The sequence below is a fragment of the Misgurnus anguillicaudatus genome, chromosome 20 (assembly GCF_027580225.2).
Source record: "Misgurnus anguillicaudatus chromosome 20, ASM2758022v2, whole genome shotgun sequence".
In the NCBI taxonomy this organism is placed as follows: Eukaryota; Metazoa; Chordata; class Actinopteri; order Cypriniformes; family Cobitidae; genus Misgurnus; species Misgurnus anguillicaudatus.
The window spans coordinates 25,507,718-25,532,863 of NC_073356.2; the positions used below are offsets into that span (position 1 = coordinate 25,507,718).

General features: G+C 37.5%; 1 protein-coding gene and 1 long non-coding RNA gene across 2 annotated transcripts in view; both read right to left on the reverse strand.

The window, feature by feature from the left end:
- LOC129454650 (uncharacterized) overlaps positions 1–25,146 on the reverse strand; it is a 155,618-nt gene that overhangs the window by 80,165 nt on the left and 50,307 nt on the right. Inside the window, exons 16-19 of the mRNA XM_073858372.1 lie at positions 21,769–21,905; positions 14,543–14,825; positions 14,260–14,396; positions 2,927–3,209 (exon numbers count right to left, since the gene is read on the reverse strand). Coding sequence (XP_073714473.1) covers positions 2,927–3,209; positions 14,260–14,396; positions 14,543–14,825; positions 21,769–21,905 — 840 coding nt within the window. The remainder of the gene's footprint in view (positions 1–2,926; positions 3,210–14,259; positions 14,397–14,542; positions 14,826–21,768; positions 21,906–25,146) is intronic.
- Positions 9,643–11,996, reverse strand: LOC141351481 (uncharacterized). Its single transcript, XR_012359741.1, has 4 exons — positions 10,931–11,996; positions 10,738–10,800; positions 10,536–10,597; positions 9,643–10,419 (listed from the first exon to the last, which is right to left on the reverse strand). It is a non-coding gene; the product is annotated as an uncharacterized lncRNA (long non-coding RNA).

A 25,146-nucleotide genomic window follows, 5' to 3' on the forward strand; every position in this document is an offset into this window, starting at 1 on the left:
AGGTCTCCCAACTGAGGTTGTGGAGACCATACTTTACTCCTGACAAACCCAGTTAACTGCCCTGTTTATGTGATGCTGAGGTTTCTGTAGGAGCAATTCCCTGCTGGTTTAACTCCTTCCATTCTTAAGGTTTAGGTGGCAGCAGTCTCTGCCTACCATACTCCTTTGGAAGGATGTCATGTTCCCAACTGAGGTTGTGGAGACCATATGATTACTCCAGAGCTCCCCCAGGAGCTTAGGCACTAAGTGGAGAAACTTCACCTCATGGTGTCCAGCTCACCTGACAGACCCAGTCAACTGCCCTGTTTATGTGATACTGAGGTTTCTGCAGGAGCAATTCTCTGCTGGCTTACTTCCTTCCACTCTTAAGGCTTAGGTGGCAGCAGTTTCTGCCTACCATACTCCTTTGGAAGGATGTCATGCTCCCAACTGAGGTTGTGGAGCCCATATGATTACTCCAGAGCTCCATCAGGAGCTTAGGCCCTATGTGGAGAAACCTCACCTCATGGTGTTCAGCTCACCTGACAGACCCAGTCAACCGCCCTGTTTATGTGGTACTGAGGTTTCTGCTGGAGCAATTCTCTGCTGGCTTAATTCCTTCCACTCTTAAGGCTTAGGTGGCAGCAGTTTCTGCCTCTACCATACTCCTAGAAGGACCTCATATCTCGTCTGGACAACCCTCAAGAGAGCTTTATGCCCTTAAGTGGAGAATATTTCACCTGTTGGTGTTTAACTCCTCTTACAAACCCATTCAACTGCCCTGTTTATGTGGTACTGAGGTTTCTGCAGCAGCAATTCTCTGCTGGCTTAACACCTTCCACCCTTAAGGTCTAGGTGGCAGCAGTCTCTGCCTACCATGCTTCTTTGGAAGGACCTCATGCTCCCGAATGAGGTTGTGGGAACCAGATGATTACTTCAGAGCTCCCTCAACAAGGAAGCTTATGCCCTAAAGTAGAGAAACTTCACCTTTCGGTGTTCTGCTCACCTGACAGACCCAGTCAACTGCCCCTTGACGTGGTATTGAGGTTTCTGCAGGAGCAATTCTCTGCTGGGTTAACTCTTTCCACCCTAAGGTTTAGGTGGCAGCAGTCTCTGCCTACCATACTCCTTTGGAAGAATGTCGGGAAAAGGTTTGGATGCGCAGAGGTAGATCTGTTTGCATCCCAGGACACCACACTTTACCCACTGTGGTTTTCCATGGTACAGGCGTGGCCGAGGCTATGTCTGTATGCCTTTCCCCCCTGGTTGTGTTTGTCCTTCCACAGGGGAAACTTTATTCCCTTAAGTGGGAAATTTTCACCTCTTGGTGTTCAGCTCATCTGACAGACCCAGTTTACTGCCCTGTCGACGTAGTTCTGAGGTTTTCTGCAGGAGCGTTTCAGAGTTACTCCTTCCACCATTAAGGTTTAACGGCAGCAGTTTCTGCCTACCATACTCTTGTGGAAGGCTCATCAGTGGGAAGACACCCATAAGTGGCTCGCTTTCTTTGTGGCACTTGCAGGTTGCGACCTGTTAGCCGCACTAGGGTGCCTACTTGGGACCTAGCGGTCGTGCTGGTAGGGCTCTCGTTGGCTCCGTTCGAGCCACTTGAGACTTCGCCAGATAGGTTTCTGGCCTTTAAGACTGTGTTCCTTCTGCTATTACCTATGTCAATTGGCAACATGATTGGGTATAAAAAAGCCTGTCAGAGTGGCAGTGTCTCTTAGAAGTCAAGATGGGCAGAAAATCACCAATTCCCCTTATGCTTCGGCAAAAAAAAGTTTTCTGATTTCCTCAGAGAAAAATTGCAAAGAATTTGAAGTTATCATCATCTACAGTGCATAATATTATCCAAAGATTCAGAGAATCTGGAACAATCTCTGTATGTAAGGTTCAAGGCTGAAAAACCATACTTGATGCCCGTGATCTTCGGGCCCTTACACTGCAAAAAATGACTTTCTTACTTAGTATTTTTGTCTTGTTTTCAGTAGAAATATCTAAAGATTCTTAAATTTTCTTGATGAGCAAAATGACCTAAGAAAATAATACTAGTTTTTAGACAAAAAATATACAATTTAAGTGAATTTGTGCTTAAAACAAGCGAATGTTTTTGGAATGTGTAGCTCTCATGAAATCCAAAATGAGCCAATATTTGGCATGACATTTCAAAATGTCTCACTTTCTACATTTGATATGTTATTTATATTCTATTGTGAATAAAATTTAAGTTTATGAGATTAGTAAATTATTCCATTCTTTTTTTACTCACAATTTCTACAGTGTCCCAACTTTTTCTGATTTGGGGTTGTATTTTTATATTGATTATGTTTTGCACCAGATCAATCACAGCATCCGTGCTATCATTGCTTATCGAAAGACATTTACTTGGGTGAAATGAATGTCAGAGACAAACTGTGTAACATGCTTTATTTATTTTGTACATTATTTTTGTTACTTTAATAGAAGACAAAAATATGTATTTGGCAAAATTAATTAGAAAAATATTTATTCAGGGCCAGGGACTTTTTTGAGATGTTATCTTCTTCTTTTGGTGGACTGTGGTGTAACTTCATCAAGCCACTCAACCTGCTGACCGAAATAAGAAAAAAAACATTAAGGAAATTTATACTGTTAAACTCCACCTTTTGCTTTTTTATAATATCTTACCTGTATAAACCTCAACCTCACACAGAGTGATAATTTTAGAGATCCCGTTCCCAGGTAGAAAGATGTTGACATATTGCCCTTGAATATTGTTAAATGTAAATGTTTGTGTGCCTCCAAGTGGGATGGACTCAATTGTTGCAGCGCTGTGAATACACAAACATTAAGACATATACGTCAGATTATAACCTGTTCACATTTAAAGGAAAAGCTGTATTTTTATTTATACTTTATTTGGTTTATTAAATATTCAAATTGTTTAAGAAAGACTAACAGCTCTTACAGCTCATTGTTGTTGCCATTGTTATCCAGACTGTTGCCAATACGGATCTGAGCACCTGCTATCCTCTCTTCACAACAGTCTCCACGATTAGTGATGATAACTTTGTTAATACTGAAGATCCTTTTGAGGTCCACTCTCCACCAGGGATTATATTCTCCTGCGGTGTGAGTGCATGAGCCCCTCGTGTATATTGATTCTCTGTTACCATCTACAGCATTATAAGCATCTGCTAATTGATCGAAAGTGGAGGACTGGACAGCATTAGCTCCTAAAGCAATGTTATCTGTTCAGAATAAAAAAATAGAACAAAACACTTCTTTCATTGACAAAGTAAATTATAATGGCCATTTTTTCTAGCCAGGGATTTTATTAAAATTGTATATTCAAAGCAATGAAAAACTTGCACAGAGCACAACTGGACATTCATTTTACCTTCCAGTTAATAACACACATTGATATGTTTCTTCTGTCAGTTTTTTTACCTGGATAGACTTCAACTTCACACAGAGTGAGTATTTTAGAGTTCCCGTTCCCTGGTAGAAAGATGTTGACATATTGCCCTTGAATATTGTCAAATGTAAATGTTTGTGTGCCTCCAAGTGGGATGGACCCAACTATTGCAGCGCTGTGAATACACAAACATTAAGACATATACATTTGATTAAAACATGTTCACATTCAAAGGAAAAGCTGTATATTTTTATTTATTCAGTTTATAAAAGATCCAAATTGGTTAAGAAAGACTAACAGCTCTTACAGCTCATTGTTGTTGCCATTGTTATCCAGACTGTTGCCAATACGGATCTGAGCACCTATTATCCTCTCTTCACAACAGTCTCCACGATTAGTGATGCTAACTCTGTTAATACTAAAGATCCTTTTGAGGTCCACTCTCCACCAGGGATTATATTCTCCTGCGGTGTGAGAGCATGAGCCCCTCGTGTATATTGATTCTCTGTTACCATCTACAGCATGATAAGCATCTGCAAATTGATCGAAAGTGGAGGACTGGACAGCATCGGCTCCAAAAGCAACATTGTCTGTTTAATGTGATATAAAAGTTATAACAGGTTATTTCAGACTGCTCTATAGCCACAAAATAACGAAATAAGACAAAAACTTGGTATTTTTCATTTACTGTACCTGTAGAGCCAGCATTACACAGGCAAGGCAAAACTATGAGCAATGAAATCACAATGATATCCATCCTGATTAGAAATAAGAATACAACACATTATATGGTATAGTATAAATAATTATTTCTGTCTCAAATCCTCATCAGAAACTATTACTAAGAATCCTTATCTTTTTTCTGTATGATGAAAATCAGAGATGACCAACTATGTCTAGACTGAAATTGTTATAAATTCAATAGTGTTCTATTGATGGTGTTGTACAAAGAGCTAAAGCATGATTCTTACCTTTATCTTCTCATTGAATGTTAAATCAAGCTCAAGTTTTCTTCTTTGGTTCTTTATTTGCAGGTGTTCTCTATTTAAGTAATCTGTTGTGAACGATCTGTTTGCTTATTACATATTGACTTTTGTTACAACACAGAGGATTCCAGTTCCAGTACCACACATCAGAAATCAACCAAAATTACTATTGCAACATTTGTGTTGTTATTTATCTTTAACAACAGCTGTTGGATTTCATCAGACATCCAGTGACAAACACAAAAATGTCAAGTATTAGCCTAATGCTCCTTGCTGAAAAACAATATAAATACAAATTAATGGTTTCCTTTATATGGGCCAAATATAATTACATTTACATTAATGCATTTTATCCACAGCAACACTTTTATATCAGTATGTATGCGTGTTCGCCCGTTTTGAACCCATGCCCGTAACGTAATGTTCTAACACAGCATTTTAGGATTTTGCATTCAACCTCAAAACCAATTAAGCATATTTTCATTTGTTTCATGACTGTTCTCAAAAAAATAGTTTTGTTTGTGCATGCACCATAATACAACAGATAGGGACGTATAAGTGATTAGTACACTTGGAATATTTTAAGTACTTTTTGGAAAAAGTTGTGATTGTTTTGTATGGTGTGTTTTATATCATATAATAAATAAATGGGTATGTTATTTGCTCTAAATGGCTGAATAGTGTAATGTGTAATACAATACAATTAATCCTGGCAGTTTAAACTGAAAATCATATTCAAATGCATGTCATTACAGCAAAATTATACGCCAAAATAAAATTTCATACCCTAATATATAAAGTTTTACCTGTGGCCGGTAGAGGCGCTAATATAGGCTCTTGGTCGTATTTGAGGTAAAATTATCCAGCTGCAGCCCCACAGCGCCACGATTCAGGCCACACGATCCAGGGTGCTCGTTTCAGGGCGGAAGTGGGGGCGGCCCCGAAGCATGCGCTTCAGGACAAATGCGGTTTATCTATCATTATATTCGTTATATTTGATATATGTATTTGATACTCTGTTCACTGTTCAGAATATTGGATTAATAATAATAATAATAATAATAATAATAATAATAATAATAATAATAATAATAATAATAATAATAATAATAAAGGACAAACGCGGAACTGAGGGAGAATTGCAAAAACATAATAGTATGGAGTTCTGTTTTTTTGTGGTGCAGAAATATTTACTAAGGAAATATATATTTTATTTAAAGTGTAGTTGAAATTTAAAAAAAAATAAAGTGTATTTGACATTAAAAAATTATGCTCTGTGTCAATGTTTATTTTGTAACAAATACTTAAAATAGATACTGAGGATGAGAATGAAGTAATTGTAATTTCTTTATATCAAATGAAAAAGTGTGTATAGTGACATTACCTAATTATCTACATTGAAATTTATGTTGATAAGAAATATTTATATTTGGCTTTATACTTTAGTGAATTTCATGTATTGTTTTTAAGTACCATGTGATTCAAATGTTTAGTATTAATACCAAAATCCATGAGAAAATTTATAATTATGCAAAGAAATGTTGGTTTTCACGACTTTAGTAAGACTGGTTCGCCAAACCATATATGGTTCGACTTCCACCCTGAAACAAGCGCCCTGGACTGTGTGGCCTGAATCGTGCAGCTGGATATACAAATGACTAAAACAATTGTATGAGTTGGATGATATGCAGCAGCCCTGGCGTCATCATTGTGCATGGTCAAGGAGTAACTGTGTACACAAATGATAGTTCAAAGTTATTTCAAAGTCCGTTTCTTAATGTTTTTATCTAGATTTACCGAGTGGGCGTGCAATCATTATGTGCCCTGAGAATTAAGTATTATGGTGCAAACATAAAAAATTATTCATCCAGGTCTTAGAAGGTTAAACAACACGAATAACTGTGTTGACATTAACTAACAATTAATGCCTGTTGAAAAACTATATTGTTCAATGTTTGTTCATGTTAGTTAATGCATTTACCAATGTTTACTAATACAACCTTATTGTAAGTTGTTACCAATATGTTTATAGGCTTTTTGTAAAAATGACATGCTTTCAATCAATGCAATTAAATAAATAAATAAAAATAGATTACAGCATTTAGATCTGCTTATGTTGCATCAAAGGTTTCTTTAACTGTTTTTGCAGTGTTGATCATTACAGCCAATCATGGGACAACCTTGTCTTACGGCACGCTTTAATGCTTCGCTCTTTGTACAACACCATGAAAATCTAGGAGAAGTGCCATTATTACGTTGAATGGAGCTATTCCCATTCCAGTAGCATTTTTACATTTGCACAAAAATTGCCAAAACCAATTCTTTCCAGGGCTTGGAACATACATTTCTGTCTCAAATCCTTATCAGGAACAATTACTAAGAACCCTTATCTTAGTCATTTTAGTGTCTTTTTGCTGTATAATGAAAGTCAGAGATTACCAACTATGTCTAGACTGAAATTGTTATAAGTTCAATAATAGTGTTCTATTGATGTTGTTGTACAAATAGCGAAAGCATGATTCATACCTTTATCTCCTCATTGAATGTTAAATCAAGTTCAAGTTTTCTTCTTTGATTCTTTTTTGCAGGTGTTGAATGATCTGTTGTGAATGATCTGTTTGCTTATTACATATTGACTTTTGTTACAACACAGAGGATTCCAGTTCCAGTACCACACATCAGAAATTAGCCAAAATTACTATTGCAACATTTGTTTTGTTATTTATCTGTAAAAACAGCTTTTGGATTTCATCAGACATCCAGTGACAAACACAAAAATGTCAAGTATTAAGTAGCCTTAATGCTCCTTGCTGAAAACTATATAAATACAAATGAATGGTTTCCTTTATATGTGACAAATATAATTACATTTACATTAATGCATTTTATCCATAGCAACACAAGTAGTAAATATGGTGGTCATTCTGTCAAAATGATTGATGGTGACCTTTGGCCTCCGGGGGGAGGGGTTGACCTTTTGACCTCTGTGAGAGGGTTGCCCTTTTGACCTCTGGGGGAGGACTGACCTTTGACCAGGACCACCCACAACGTGTTGAACTGTTGACCGGACCACCCACGTCGTGAACTTTTGACCGGACCACCCACATTGCATTGAAATGTTTACGACCGGGGTTATCTACGGGGCGCCTTAAATCATGTCCTCCTACGCTAAAACAATAAAAACAATGTTTAAACAAGTGCCTGGCCATTGTTAAAACCACATTCCATGATACCATCATAATTTATTTAAGATGGGGCCCCAATATGCATAATAAAAGCCTGGGAAATCAGAGTTACGAAAATCACAAACATGGATACCCCATCGCGTGATACTCCGGTGAGTGAATGGCGAAACCGCATGGATCATCTTGCTATGGCGCCGAAAAAACAGCGCAGGCATATTTGCCCTCAATTCTTTGCACTTTTAACCAGCGCCATTTTGTCAAGGAATGCGTGACATTATTATAATCTGCAATGTTGTTCTGGTTTGCATGACCATTCTACCAATTATTTTGATCAAGGGATGAAATTGAAATATTGTAAAATTCCTTCATTGAATAGTTTCATTAAACACAAATTTTTAGGTGAAAAGATTAAGTGTTTTTTCTTTCTTTCTTTTCTTTTAAACTTCATACCGGCTTCTAAGGCTATATTCATGGCGAGAATAAAGTGTTATTAAATAAAGTAAGACTAGAAAAGATATTTAAAATTAATTTCCTCTAAAAATCTTAGACCTATGTTTGGATTTGCCTGATTAAAAAACATAAATTATGTTTTTTTTTTCAAATAAAGTGTTCAATACAAAGATATGGTCTGTGTAAAACTGGTACTTACACAGATCATGCTCTTAAAGCTGCATTCCTGAGAGATGCTTCCACTCCGGATCGTAAATCGTTATGGTATTGTCGGGTGAGGACCGGGATATTTTGTTTTTTAACTCGTAAAGCATGTTCATTTCTCCTGCGATAGCAGGACTGTGTTTATAGGGCTTATTCGATCTACGTCATCAATGTTCGCGGCGGCCATATTGTTGACATAAAACTGTCAGTCTGTCAATTGACAAGCGAGGCAGCGTGGGTATTATGCATGGTATTATCGGTGTAATTTTTTTAAAACCGCGCGATGGTGTGTGGTGTAATACACGGATGTTCTAACAACAGCAAAAAGAACCCCGGAATTACTTTTTATGCGATACCGACTGTCAGAAAACATGAAAGGAGACAGAGGAGTTGAACCAGCGAAGGAGAGACTCCCAACAGCAAAGTCTGTCCCCATCATTTTACCACAGGTAACGTTAGGGATATATGCTCACAGCAAAGTCTGTCCCCATAATTTGATCACATATGGTTAGCTGTAAGCAGTGGCTGAAACTGCTCTTTCAAATAAGCTGCCATAAATTGATATTAAATTAGTATTAATAACTATATGAACATAATAATAGGTCTGGCATTGATACTAGGTAGGGAATTAAGGGCCGTTCACATAGTTTTAAAAATCGTTTTATATTAAACAGAATAGCGGAGCTCACACCAAAACTATAAAGATACAGATACAATGAACGACATCATTGGGATAACGTTCTGAGCGATTTTCCCATCTGATGAAGGATAAACCATTGATAGCATTAAAATCTATTTGAACTTCAAGTGCACGCATGGCCACTTAAAATGACAGTGAAGCTCATTGCTGAGCTCTATAACATTAGATTACCTCCAGTTGCTGTGAAAATTGACTACGTAATGCTTTTTAATCTATTACATTAACTAACTGTTATGCCAAAAGGTAAGAGGTTACACAAACTATTAGATTCACTGTTTAGAGTTACTCGAAACGCAGCGTGTTGAGGACATCTGCAAAAGTTTTTATTACAAGCAATATTAAAGGCAAGTGATTTGCGCGAGTGCCGTGAGCGAATAAGCATAAACGTATTGTTTGGTGATGTGGACGATGATATAGTTATCGTTATAGTTGTCGTTATAACGTGAACGGCGCTTCAGTGCTTGTATGATGAATGCGGATACTGTATGAACGATATAGTTATAAATATCCGGGTAAGTTACGGCTGGCAATAAGGACGGATCTTTACTTAAGGCTATTTGGTCTATTTGATATTGTTCCACAATAATCAAGCTCATCTTCTCTTAATACAGACGAGATTAAGCCATCAGGCTACTGCTCCCCTCGACTCAAATCTACGTGCGGCTAGGGGCAGGACAGATGTCATGTCAACAAGATGGCCGCGGCTAGCGACTTCCGGTGTTTGCGAATAAGCCCTATACAAGGGGCCTGCATTAACGCAACATGCGTTGCTTTCATCATACTAATAAGTACAGCATAAGTAAAGACAAAAAGGTAAAGACAAAAAGGCACATATTACAAAACACTGTCTAAAAACTGAGACTTTTAACTTTAGGTAATTAGAATATTACGTTTAGGGAAGTTTTTTTCAGACTTTCAGAAAGAACTTATCAACTTAAAGAATAAAGCACTTACCAATTACAATTATTTTAATCTCAAAAACTCAATAGCTGGCAACTAGCTGCCAGTAAGTTACTGTAGATTTTACATTTATGTTATTTACTGGCAACAGTTCGTTCAAAGTTAAATGGACATGAAACATTTTTTGTCTTTATCTTCTACAGTAAGTTACTGGCAACCAGCTGCATAATTACAGCTAATTTTTTACAGTGTACTGTAACATATTTAACTTGGCAAATAGAACACTGGCCCATAGTTTGAAGTTTTAAGTTTAAAGTCCATCTTCGACTATAAAGGTAAAATTTCACTGTGGTAAAAAGAACACTGGCCCATAGTTTTAAATATTCTATTTGAATTTCATTGAACACTAAAAATGAATGCATTAAACTTTGGCAGACAGACCACAATGGCCTTTAGTTTGAAGTCACCCATTCAAACTCTATCAGGGACTGCATGAAGCTGTTTACATGGGAGTTATTGGCCACAGCTTTTCTCTGCACCAAGTGCCTTGTCTTTTTGCTTGCTCCTTTTCTGGATGTGCGCTTTTTCCCATCTTTGAGATTAATTTTGTCTAGAAACCTGTTAGAAATATCATAAACATTAAGTCAACAAATATAAGATGAATTTACTCCTATTCTGAAACCTTTTGCTTTTATTCTACTGTTCCACATTACATTAAACTTCAGAAGATTCACCTCTGAACAAACTCTTTCCTCAATAGACCGCATCCACCTGGATCCTGTCATGATCAAATGTCCTGAACAGAAAGCACAACTGTTACGGATTTAGATACAATCTTTTATTCTGTGTGGGTGTGTGTGGTCGTGTGACAGTGTTGTGTGTGGGAATTGTGTATGAGTGTATTAAAGAAACTGTAGTGGTAAAGAACAAACTTACCGAACATAATGTTCTTGGGTGTGTCTGGTATCACCTGTTGTGCCTCCACATCTGCTCTAACTCCTGAAAAGTGCAAGGACACTCAGGTAAACTACAAATTAGCCACATTCCAGTGTACTTTTACATGTGACGAGAAAGCATTTAATATTGCAGTCGAAAAAATGCATGACTTGTAACTGTATCCTGTAATTGCCTGGTTCCTTTACAGATGATCCATCTTACCCAATCCAGCTTACAAGTAATGGTAAGACTGTAAAAAGACAAATGTAACAAAATCTGTTAGCCATAGAAACATTGTGAAGGACATAATAGCAACAATAAGCGCGGCAATCCCTTTCATTCATCTGATAAGGTGAGCCCAGGTCTGAATGATATTTGGTCTCAGCATCCAGTTAAACAACGTTATGAGGTTTCTTGGTTTCACTTTTGTGGAGGAGTTCGGTACTACAGTAGGCTATGCTGTGTTGGATATTAGTTTATGGTGTGTCAAGTCCTGTCTGTATGTTGATATTCTTATATACAACTTTTCACATTTGAAAAAGACGCAAATTACGTTACAGATTGATATGAAAATGTTGCTTTTTTACATGCACAGCTAACGTTAATCCACGAGTCAGCCTTGCCAAACAACTTAATACTTCTCTCTGTCGCTAACTGAACAGATAAAACATCGAGATAAATGACCAGCTGGAACCGCAAGACCGCGCTGGCGGGTTGTCTTTGTTCATTTTGTTAAAAATAGTTTTATTGTCACCACACTTTCAACAAAATATAAACTCACCAAAACCCTCATAATTTAGTTAAAACATCCCTATATTCATTAACTACGATGTGTAAAGCGAGTTTAAGCAGCGGTAGACATCTATAATGTTACTTTCTGAGGGAGATTGAAACTTTGTTGGCGACCATTTTCTCTCTCATTGCACGTTTAAAAAAATATTGTGACAAACTATTGACAAAATTCTTATACTAAAAATTAAGTTTTCATGAAACCAAACTCATACCAAACTTACCGAACTAACAGAAAGCTGCAGCCAGAAGTTGTGCTCTCCCTCCCTCTGTGTGATTTAATGTTGGTGCACTTTCTCTGATTACAGTAACCCTGTATTATTGCCTGCCACATTACAGCAATGGCTACAGCAAGGTTACATCAAGACCAAAATATACTGTAAAATTTTTCCGCTCAAACAAATGTACCCAGAATGCATTATGCAGTAAACTGCAGTACATTACTGTAATTACACATACAATACAATACTGTGGATTTTTACAGTAATGTATAATCTACAGCGACATCTAACAATGTATCCATCCTGATTTAAAATAAGAATACAACACATTATCTTAAGATATATATATATAGTGAAATTAAATTATTTGTGTCTCAAATACTAACCAGAAACTATTGCTAACAACTTTTGATTCTTTCCTTAATCTCCTCATTAAACCTCAGATCAAGCTCAAGTTTTCTTGGTTCTTTATTTGCAGGTACAGCAAGTGTCAAAAGGATCCGTTGTAAAAGCACTGTTTGCTTATTATTTATATTCATTTTTGTCACAACACATTAGATTATTATCTTTATTTCCAGTACTGTATGTCAGAATTTAACCACACTTACTTGTGCAACATTTCTTTTATTCTTTAAAACGCATTTGGATTTCATCAGACATCCAGTAACAAATACAAAAAATCAAGTATTAAGTAATACTCCTCGCAAAGAAACAATATAAATACAAATGAATAATTTCCATTACATGGGCCATTAGAAACCATCAGCTATTTATGTTTTGTTACGTACGCAAGGATCAGCCTGTAGTGTGAAGAACGCAAATTTCATGGGTACTCATAAAAAAAACGAAATACAGACTTACATGTTTTCGCTATGGCTATGTCTAAAAGCTAAGGCAGCTGACTTGTTGCACTGATACCTCATTAGGCAATGACTTCGGCAGCTCTTTTAAACACATTTGGACAGCCTTTATAGGCAGTGTAAAATGTAAACAACGCCTTTGTAATAACTAATAACAGAATTTTTGGGTGAACTATCCCTTTAAAACATTATGTAAAATAAATATGAGTGTATTTATACAATTACACTTTTAATATTTTTAACTCATATTTATGAAGATCTCAACCCAGTTTTATGTATTACTTTTATTGTTTTCTATTTATTTAGTTATATTTTTGTTTAACATTTTTCCTGCATTTAAGACATAAACTCTGGGCTTTACCTCTTGGGGGTCCTTCATCCAATAGACTTACAGCCTACATTCACACAATCTTATTAATCACAAAGTTGTCAGCCTTTTATTTTTATTTTATTTTATAATTCTAAGTAATTAATAAATAAATAATATAATTATATAAATAAAATATTAATTAAGTAAATAATATAATAATAATAATAATCAATTCAAAATTAGGCCTATAAATATAAATGTATAATAAACCATAATTTTAGCTTGTATTGTACTCAAAATGTGGAACACAAAAAAACAAATTGCCTATCTGAATGCCTCTAGTGGGTTAATGTCTTCTAAAGTGAAGTCTACAGGTGATAGAGAATCATTATTATTAGCAAAATTAAAATGTAAATCTGCACTAAATTCAATATGTTGGCACCTAACTTGCATATGACAACAAGTTTAATGTCTTTAATGTCAGAGACAAACTGTGTAACATGCTTATTTTATGTATTTATTTTGTACATCATTTTGTTACCTCCATAGAATACAAAAATGTGTATTTGGCAAAATTATAAAAAAAAAATGTAGACAGGGCCGGTGTTGTAAGTTGTTATAAATCAGGAGAAAGCATTTTTCCACAATGAATTAGCTTTATTAACTACTGAGCATTGAACAGTGCAGCACATGTAGAACTGGGGTAATTTTCTAACTCTCATAGACCCTGTTTGTACCCAGTGATGACGTGGCAACGTATCGCGTGCAGTTTGGCAATGGAAGTACGGTAAGAATCAGCAGTGAAGCAACACAGAGAGAGAGAGTTATTTTAAAAAGTTGACTTATCAGCTTTTTCAACACAGCTACCAGATCCTTTTACTATAGTGGAGTGAATAGAAGACGTAAGCAGATGGCCAAATATAAAGTGGCCAGATACATATATGTATATTAGTATATTATATTAGTGCAACCAAACGCAACAACCAGACATTTTGATGCTTGGAAACTGTTTTAATAAACTTACTGAGTTGCTAACACGTTAGAACCAATAGGGAAGAACACCACTTATGTGCTATTTGATCACTTGGGTTGTAAAAGGGTCCATTCTTTTCCGTATACTCTTAAACATGAGGACAAACTTCTACTGCCCTCTAGTGGCAATACACTGAAGAACACAACAGCCAGTGACTGTTTTGAGATGTTATAGCTTCTTTTTTTTTGGTGGACTGTGGTGTAACTTCATCATGTCACTTAACCTGCTGACCAAAATAAGAAAAACAAGTAAATTTACGATGTACACAATCCAAACTCCACTTTGCTTTTTATAAAAGGCCTATCTTACCTGCATACACCTCAACTTCACACAGAGTGAGGCTTTTTTGTGTTCCTGGTAGAAAGATGTTGACATATTGCCCTTGAATATGATCAAATGTAAATGTTTGTGTGCCTCCAAGTGGGATGGACCCAACTATTGCAGCGCTGTGAATACACAAACATTAAGACATATACGTCCGATTTAAACATGTTCATATTCAAAAGAAAAAGCTATATAGTTTTATTTATTTATTCCGTTTATGAAAGCTAATTATTTATGATGTTGTTTAAGAAAGACTAACATCCCTTACAGCTTATTAATGTTCCGATTGTTATACAGACTTTTGCCAATGCGGATCTGAGCACCTGCTATCCATTCGTCACAACAGTCTCCACGATTAGTGATGATAACTTTGTTAATACTGTAGATACCTTTGAGGTCCACTCTCCACCAGGGATTATCTTCTACTCCGGTTTGAGAGCATGAGCCCCTCATGTATATTGATTCTCTGTTACCATCTACAGCATGTTTAGCATCTGCTAATTCATTGTAAGTGGAGGACTGGACAGCATCGGCTCCAAAAGCAATGTTATTTGTTCAGCATAAAAAAATGAACAAAACACTTCTTTCATTGACAAAGTAAATTATAAAGGGCATTTTTTCTTGACAGGTATATGCATGCCAAGAGTTCTTTGTGAAAACAAACACCATGACAAAGAGTAAAACATTTTTGTTAAGAGTGTATATTCAAAGCAATGAAAAAAACTTGCACGGAGCAAAATTGGACATGCGTTACTAGTTAATAAAATAACACATGTATATGTAAATGTAAATTTTTTTCCTGAATACACTTCAACCTCACAAAGAGTGAGGCTTTTTTGTAGAACAATGTTGACATATCGTCCCAGAATAGGCTTAAACTCAAATGTCTCTGTGTGCAGAGGAGCAGTGAAAACAGTTGAAGCCCTGCAAATACAGAGTATGAAAGTGAAAATTACAGGCCTTTTTTGGCACACTGCATAGGCATATTGAGTAAAAAACCAATAACTTAACAAAAACTGTCCTTCACCTTTATATCATAGCAGATATTAGAGCCCATTATACCCAATTAAATTGAAATGTTATAGGGGTGGTTTCCCAGACAGGGATTAGCTTAAGCAAGGACTAGGCCTTAGTTGAATTAGGAAATACAACTAGTTTCAACAAAAATGCCTTACTATAGACATTACTCTTACATTTATTTTAGGCTAGGACGTCTAATCCCTGTCCGTGAAATTGCCCCAAAATGTTTAAAGCAACACTATGTAGTCCTTCATGTAAGATTGGCTTATGGCTCTCCCATGTGGTTAAAAAGCGCAACAGTGCCTGGTCTCAGACAATGGCCCTGTCCCAAATTGCACCCTATGGACTTGTTGACCTCTTCGGAGTCCATACTTTGATGACATCATGTAGTGCAGACCTTAGGGACCCTTGACGCGAGTCCAAGAGGGTGCACCGGAGTCGTATTTTGGGACAGACTCTAGCGTCAGGCCGGAAATAGAAAAAGAAGTTTCCCATCAGTGTGAACTCCTCCCTTTCGTTGTCTGATTGGTCTGATTGCTCTTTCGCAAAGGACTTCTGGGTTGGTAAAGTGTGCGAAGCCTGCTTCAGTTCGGGCTGAAGTTCTGTACTGTTTTCACACTGAACGATGGATTGGTGACAGCTGGTTTCACACTGCATGACTTTACCATTGGAAGAATCGCCAAAAACATTGTCCTGGTCCGCAAACTACGTCTTACAACCAAACGCACGTGAGAAGTGACAAGGAAACAATGCAAGGTCACACGTGCAAAGTTCTCACGTGGGACGGGGATCATATCTCCTCCCCGAACTTCCAGCTCCCCTGTATGTTGCTTTCTCATTGGCTGAAGGCCATCGCCAATGTTATTTTCAGTCAGAACACATTTTACACGGCATGATTTTGAATCGCCGACAGGTCCGGATATCTAGCATGCCAGATATCTCATGATTTTCTCAGATCGCCTGTTTGATAATCACAAGCACCGATTTGCATTTGATTTCGAGCATTTGTCAGTGGCTAAAATCAAGGCTAAAATCGTCAGAACTCGGCATTACAGAGTGTGGTAGAATTCGTCCAGTTAAAGGATTAGTCCATTTTCTTCAAAAAAAATCCAGATAATTTACTCACCATCATGTCATCCAAAATATTGATGTCTTTCTTTGTTTAGTCGAGAAGAAATTATGTTTTTTGAGGAAAACAATCCAGGATTTTTCTAATTTTAATGGACTTTAATGGACCCCAACACTTAACAGTTTTAATGCATTAATAAGTCACCATTGTCAGCAGTCTGTCTTCATTCAGAAATAGCTCAAATAACACGTGTAAGGGACCAAGCAGCCAGAGGCAAAAAGAACACAGGTTTTCCAAACAAAGAAGGTTTATTTTAAGGTCAAACCCATAAAAAATAGCAAATTAAATTTTAATAAAGAAATTCAAATCGGTGCTAACATAAACTAACAAACAAACTTAACACAAGAGTTCTAACCTGAACAAAAAAAAAAAACCCACTCAAATGACACATGAGGGAACCTATATACACACCGGACTAGTCCATTACACACACACAGGGGATAACACAAAACACAATTTAAATAGATTTAAATAAATCCATTTTTACAAAAAATGTAAACCAAAGCAAATAGGTTAAATAACACAATTCAAAATATATTATCAAAATAGACCATTAGCCAATATGCAAATTATATCAGACAAAATCAACAAACCATCCTACATTCCCCCCAGCTAATTTCCAACATGGAATACTCCAGGAACTTAAAAGATGGTCGTTGTTGCCAGCCGGTCCTCTATAGACACGGACTTCCACAGGCATTCCACACCATAGATATGTATATAAAGGCTAGATGGCGTTAGGGACTCCGCCTTGAGCCATCTAGCCTTTATATACATATCTATGTTCCACACAGCACTAAGCAGCAACACGTCTCCACTCCTCATACAGGTAACTTGAACTCAAAGAAATAAATATTAGCAAAAAGGAAATAAACCACTAACTAGAAAGTGTGCACCCAAACTAGTTGGTGGTAAGAAAGAATGCAAATGAAAAATAAACTTAAACAAAACAACTGTGTCTGTCATTTTCATTTATGGTCCTATAATATGAAGTGATCTGTAACAAATATTGCATTAAATACTAAAGAAACAAATTATGTAAACAGAAATGTGAATGTAATGTCATGTAGTTACCGCTCTAATGTGTGGCTGCATCAATGGCCATCACACTCCCCCCTCCTTCAGGAACCTCGCCAACACAGCGAGAGAGGTAGTCAGCCGTAACATTGGCCTTCCCTGGAACATACTGGACCACAAATCGAAAGGGCTGCATGGCCAAATACCATCGGGTAATTCTGCTATTGGTATCCTTCATCTTCTCCAGCCATTGTAGAGCCTTGTGGTCAGTTTCCACAATAAACTCCCTCCCCAACAGATAATATTTTAGAGAGTCTAAAGCCCACTTCACGGCCAAACACTCCTTCTCGATTGTGGAATAACGGACCTCTCTAGGAAACAGTTTCCGGCTAATACAAGCCACAAGCCGTTGTTCACCTGGTGGGCCTTGCAGTAACGCTGCTCCAATACCCCGATCTGAGGCATCTGTTTGCACAACAAATTGTTGATTAAAGTCAGGGTTGTGCAAAATTGGGTCCTTACCCAGGGCATTCTGGATGTCTTGGAAAGCTTCCTTTGCACTTTCAGTCCACTGTAAGCGATTGGGGCATCGAGAACCCACCATATCAGTTAAGGCTGCTGCTCTGCCAGAGAAATTGGGAATAAATCTGTTATAGAAACCTGCTATTCCAAGAAATGATCTCAACTCCTTACGTGTCTGAGGAAGGGGACACTGTTGAATGGCTTGGATCTTTTTTACTTGAGGTCTAACTACCCCTTTTCCAATACTGTAGCCCAGATAGTCAACTTCTGTTCGGGCCACTGCACATTTCAGAGGATTGATGGTAAGGCCAGCTCGTTGGAGCCGCTGCAACACTTCTTGTAGATGTTCCAAGTGGTGCTCCCAAGTGTCACTGTAGATAACAATGTCATCCAAATATGCAGCTGTAAAGGATAGGCCATGCAATATGCAGTCCATTAATCTTTGAAAGGTGGCAGGAGCCCCATGCAAGCCAAAAGGCAAACATTTAAAATGGAATAACCCCCAGGGGGTTCTGAAGGCTGTCAGCTCTTTAGACTGGGGAGTAAGAGGGATTTGCCAATATCCCTTAGCAAGATCAATGGTCGTCAGATATTTACTTTGTCCTACACGGTCAATCAGGTCACTTATACGTGGGGTTGGATAGGAGTCAAACTTGGAGACAGAGTTAAGGTAACGGAAATCAATACAGAATCTTAAAGTTCCATCTTTTTTTGGAACTAGAACCACCGGATGGCACCACTCACTTTTTGATGGCTCAATGATTCCCAAGGTCAGCATTAGATCAATCTCTTTCCTCAGAGCAATCTGTAAGTGCTCAGGTATACGGTAACTCTTCCTTCTGGCGACTGCATCACTTGTAAATATTAGCAAAAACAAAATCAACAAACCATCCTACATTCCCCCCAGCTAATTTCCAACATGGAATACTCCAGGAACTTAAAAGATGGTCGTTGTTGCCAGCCGGTCCTCTATAGACACGGACTTCCACAGGCATTCCACACCATAGATATGTATATAAAGGCTAGATGGCGTTAGGGACTCCGCCTTGAGCCATCTAGCCTTTATATACATATCTATGTTCCACACAGCACTAAGCAGCAACACGTCTCCACTCCTCATACAGGTAACTTGAACTCAAAGAAATAAATATTAGCAAAAAGGAAATAAACCACTAACTAGAAAGTGTGCACCCAAACTAGTTGGTGGTAAGAAAGAATGCAAATGAAAAATAAACTTAAACAAAACAACTGTGTCTGTCATTTTCATTTATGGTCCTATAATATGAAGTGATCTGTAACAAATATTGCATTAACAAATATTGCATTAGTCATGTCATGTAGTTACCGCTCTAATGTGTGGCTGCATCAATGGCCATCACAACACGACATCAGTGTATTAAACCATTAAGGGACATTATAACAATAATTATAACGATAAATATATTAGTGACCACATCATAATGATAACTTCATGCTAATTTGCTCAACCAGCACGGCATTACCTATTAGGGATGCACCGAATCCAGGATTCGGTTTCGGATTCGGCCGAATACTGGGCTTTTTGACGGGGTTCGGGTTCGGCCGAATCCTTGATTTTTTTCCCACCGAACCGAACCCTAGGCTTGCGCTACGCTGGTCGACGTCACGCGGCCATTGATTACACACATCGGGTGCTGACGTGGAGATGAGCTTTTTCTTTCGGTAAGCCTAAGGGTCTGGACACACCAAAACTTTTAAACACGGCTGAAAAAACGCCTTGAGGACGCCAAATGCCAGCTGTTTTTCAGCCGAGCGCTTGGTCGCAGTGATGCTTCAGCTGTGAGCCGGTTGGTTGCTGTGGTAATGTCCCACCCCACCTCCACAGTAATTGGACGGCCCTGTGAAGACTGTGACCTTGATGATCGGAGCTTCTAACTCAAAGTAAATTTTTCATCGCGGAGCTGCTTGCTTATTGGAAAAACGAGCGTTTCGCAACGCATCGCTTTCATTATGCATAGGCTTATGGTAATTGTCAAAATAGTTTTCCAACTTGTCATCCTGGCATAATGTACAGTTAAAATTAAATAAAATGAAAAAACACTGCTGTGGACGTTGTTTACTTCATTAATGTGCTTTACTGTGTTAATGGAATAAGGATGTGAGTAGGATTCGGTATTCGGTTTCGGATTCGGCCGAATCTTAAACGGTGGATTCGGGATTCGGCCGAACCTAAAAAATCTGGATTCGGTGCATCCCTATTACCTATTGGATATTTCTTAATTGTTGCTCTGTATTAACAGTGAATTTAAATATTACGTTTGAAAGGTTTCACTGAATGCAATTTTCTATGTTTAAAAAAAATGCTAAATTGATTCGTGGTTAAGTATGTTAAGTTTACTTGTTTCATAAAAAATCTGGATTCGGTGCATCCCTATTACCTATTGGATATTTCTTGTAATAAAAACTTTTTTGCAATTGTTTACATGTCACTGAATGTATGCTGTTGTTGCATTTACACAGCGGGAAACCAGCAGATGTCCTCAACTCGCTGCGTTTCGCGTAACTAAACAATGAATGTAGTACGTTAATGTCTTACCTTTTGGCATAGTCAGTGTGGTAGAAAAATTTCACAGCAACAACTGCATCAGCTCTGGATACCTGAGGTAATTTTAAGTTATAGACCTCAGCAATGAATGAGCTTTCTACTGCATTTTAAGTGCGCGTGCACATCAAGTTCAAATAGATTGATTGGCTGTCAATGGTTTATCGTTCATCATGTGCCAAAATCGCTATCGTTATAGTTGTTGTGTGAGCTCTGCTATTATCTTTAATATAAAACGATTTTTAAAACTAAATTTTTATATCATGTGAACGCACTTTACAGGCACTGTCATATTTATATCTTAATCACGGCACCGGATAATGAATCTATAACAACGTGTTTGTCATTTAACGTAAGTAAATTAAATCAGTGGACCATATATGTGAGTTCATCATTTGTGCTCTGCATTGGGCTATGTGTGAATAATCCGAAAATAAAAACTGCATGTAAACCGGAGTGAAGAGGTTAGCTCCAGTCATGTAAACATCTTACTGCGATTAAGACCTTACTCGCATAATTGGAAATAATCGCATTAATGGTGTGCATGTAAACGTGGTCATTGTTAATAATTTAATTGTTGCTCTGTATTAACAGTGAATTTAAATATTACGTTTGAAAGGTTTCACTGAATGCAATTTTCCATGTTTAAAAAAAATGCTAAATTCATTCGTGGTTAAGTATGTTAAGTTTACTTGTTTCATATTCACTTCTAAAGAAAGGGGGATGTAATGATAGTAAGTGATTTTGACCACTAGATGTCACTGTGGATAGTTTCATGTTAAAGAAGTGCAAGGCACAGAGGGTGAAGAAGAGTTCCACATGGAAATAAAGACAACACATGTGAAAATGATCCAGTGAATCATTTTATTGTTTGTTTGAATTTCTGTAACAAAACAATCTCCACCAGTGATGATCTTCTAATCTGGCTTGAGTGCATGAGCCCATCTGGTATTTTGATTCTCCGTTACCACCTACAGCATGATTAGCATCTCCTAATTCTTCTTTAGTGTTATCTGTTCAGAATAAAAAAAAATGAACAAAACACTTCTTTCATTGACAAAGTAAATTATAATGGCCATTTTTTTGCCAGGGATTTTATTAAAAAGTGTATATTCAAAGCAATGAAAAACTTGCACGGAGCACAACTGGACATTCATTTTACCTTCCAGTTAATAAAATAACAGTCATTCAGACATTGATATATTTCTTCTGTCAGTTCTTTTACCTGAATAGACTTCAACTTCACACAGAGTGAGGATTTTTTGTGTTCCAGGTAGAAAGATGTTGACATATTGCCCCTGAATATGGTCAAATGTAAATGTTTGTGTGCCTCCAAGTGGGATGGACACAACTGTTTCAGCGCTGTGAATACACAAACATTAAGACATATACGTCCAATTAAAACATGTTCACATTCAAAGGAAAAAGCTGTATATTTTTATTTATTCAGTTTATAAAAGATCCAAATTGGTTAAGAAAGACTAACAGCCCTTACAGCTCATTGTTGTTGCCATTGTTATCCAGACTGTTGCCAATGCGGATCTGAGCACCTGCTATCCTCTCTTCACAACAGTCTCCACGATTAATGATGATAACTTTGTTAATACTGTAGATACTTTTGAGGTCCACTCTCCACCAGGGATTATCTTCTATTCCGGTGTGAGTGCATGAGCCCCACATGTAATTTGATTCTCTGTTACCATCTACAGCATGATTAGCATCTGCTAATTCATTGTAAGTGGAGGACTGAACAGCGTTGGCTCCAAGAGCAAGATTGTCTGTTTAATGTGATATAAAAGTTATAACAGGTTATTTCTGACTGCTCTATAGCCACAAAATAACGAAATAAGACAAAAACTTGGTATTTTTTCATTTACTGTACCTGTAGAGCCAGCATTACACAGGCAAGGCAAAACTGTGAGCAATGAAATCACAATGATATCCATCCTGATTAGAAATAAGAATACAACACATTATATAGTATAGTATAAATAATTATTTCTGTCTCTCCTCCTCAGAAACTGTTACCAAGAATCCTTATCTTTCTTCTGTATAATGAAAATCAGAGATGACCAACTATGTCTAGACTGAAATTGTTATAAATTCAATAGTGTTCTATTGATGGTGTTGTACAAAGAGCTAAAGCATGATTCTTACCTTTATCTTCTCATTGAATGTTAGATCAAGCTCAAGTTTTCTTCTTTGGTTCTTTTTTGCATGTGTTCTCTATTTAAGTAATCTGTTGTGAACGATCTGTTTGCTTATTACATATTGACTTTTGTTACAACACAGAGGATTCCAGTGCCAGTACCACATGGCAGAAATGAACCAAAATTACTATTGCAACATTTGTGTTGTTATTTATCTTTAACAACAGCTGTTGGATTTCATCAGACATCCAGTGACAAACATAAAAAATGTCAAGTATTAGCCTAACGCTCCTTGCTGAAAAACAATATAAATACAAATTAATGGTTTCCATTATATGGGCCAAATATAATTACATTTACATTAATGCATTTTATCCACAGCAACACAGCACATTTTTTTCATCAGTATGCGTGTTCTCCCGTTTTGAACCCATGCCCGTAACGTAATGCTCTAACACAGCATTTTAGGATTTTGCATTCAACCTCAAAACCAATTAAGCATATTTTCATTTGTTTCATGACTGTCCTCAAAAAATAAGACCTAATAGTTTGTTTGTGCATGCACCATAATACGACAGACAGGTACGTATAAGTGATTAGTACACTTGGAATATTTTAAGTACTTTTTGAAAAAGGTTGTGATTCTTTTATATACTGTGTTTTATATCATATAATAAATAAATGGGTATGTTATTTGCTCTAAATGGCTGAATAGTGTAATGTGTAATACAATACAATTAATCCTGGCAGTTTAAACTGAAAATCATATTCAAATGCATGTCATTACAGCAAAATTCTACGCCAAAATAAAATTTCATACCCTAATATATAAAGTTTTACCTGTGGCCGGTAGAGGCGCTAATTTAGTAAACACCTCTGTCGTATTTGAGGCCAAAATGATCCAGCTGCAGCCCCGCAGTGCCACCACCCCCCAGTCACATTAGCTACAAGCGACAGAGACAGAGCGACAGGCTACCATTCATTTTCAATGGAAGTGGCCGTTTTCCAGTGACAAGCGACGAGCTCGCCGCTGAGCGACCAAGGCGGGGCCAAAATAGACAAGCAGGCTATTTTATGCAAATGCTGAGCAATGCGACAAAGCGACTGCCAATCGGAGTGAAGAAGCAGCGTGACGTAGGTCTGTGGTCGAGTCTGAGAAAATAATTCAAGATGGCGGAAAATGCGTATTTATGTATATATCTGATAAGTTTGGCATTTTATGTCAAATATGTTGTTACTGTTATCGAGAAATAAATACTTTTAAATCCAAAAACACCGTTCTTGTAACTTAACAACACCTCTAAAGTGACTTTTGATACCGCTTTTGGAAACTAGCCAAGGAACGCCCATCAGGCAATTGCGTGTCGCTTGGTGTCGTTCACTTTTGTAGCTAATGTGACTGTAGGTGGCACATGATCAGGGGGGCAGGGTTTCATATTTTATTGAAGCAGCCCTGGGCACCGCCATTAGCTAGCGAACCCCCACCTGCTCTTAGCATTCCATTGACTCCCATTCATTTTGGCATCACTTTGACAGTGAATAACTTTACATCTGAGGCGTTTAAAGACTCAATTTGTGAATCAATTATTTCAAAAGAAACACGAAAATGTTTAAAAGGCTCCATTACCTTGTATCTTACGTTATGGCCCAGTAGAAGCAGTTTTAGTAAAACTATGCTAACGATTGCGTCATAACCACGCGACTCTCTGTCGCACAGTAGAGAAATTACCGTATGGACAGGAGGAGAAGCGCATGTAGAATATGGCGTACTGGCGTTAAACTTTAAAATAAATAAATACTATGCAAAATGACAAAGTAATTAATCAGAATACTAAATATACTTAATACAAAATGTACTCCTGTTCACGCTCGCCGTTTCTGCAAGATTGGGTGGGTGATTCAGATTTCTCTCGGCACAGCTATTAGAAGACTTACAATTGTCAGACAGGTTGCTCACGTCACCAAGCTCAGTTTGAGTCTGCGCAGTAGGCTCGACCCCCCGGAAGTGTGAGCTTCTAATTGGCTTCACTTGTCTCCGTTGAATCCAACGGGGTCGCTGTGTCCATTTCTTTAGGTGTGTTCGACTTCATGCGGCGCTGCGCAGACCGATCGGTGGCTGACTTGAAGCAGTGCATTCCGGTTAGTATTTTTGTCCGACTTCAGCTGGCGCTGCAGGCACGTGAATAGGTGTGTTCGACTTCATGCGGCGCTGCGCAGACCGATCGGCGGCTGACTTAAAGCAGTGCATTCCGGTTAGTATTTCTGTCCGACTTAAAGCAACACCAAAGAGTTTTTTTTACCTTAAAATAACGTTTCCAAAAAAGTTTCAGTGGTTCATCCACACAAAACAGGGTGAATGGCACTTTCACATTCGCTTTGCAGCCCTCTATCGGCCAAACCCGCACTAAAGAAGTTTCCAACCGTCGGGTAGCGGTCCTGTAGTTCGAGTGAAA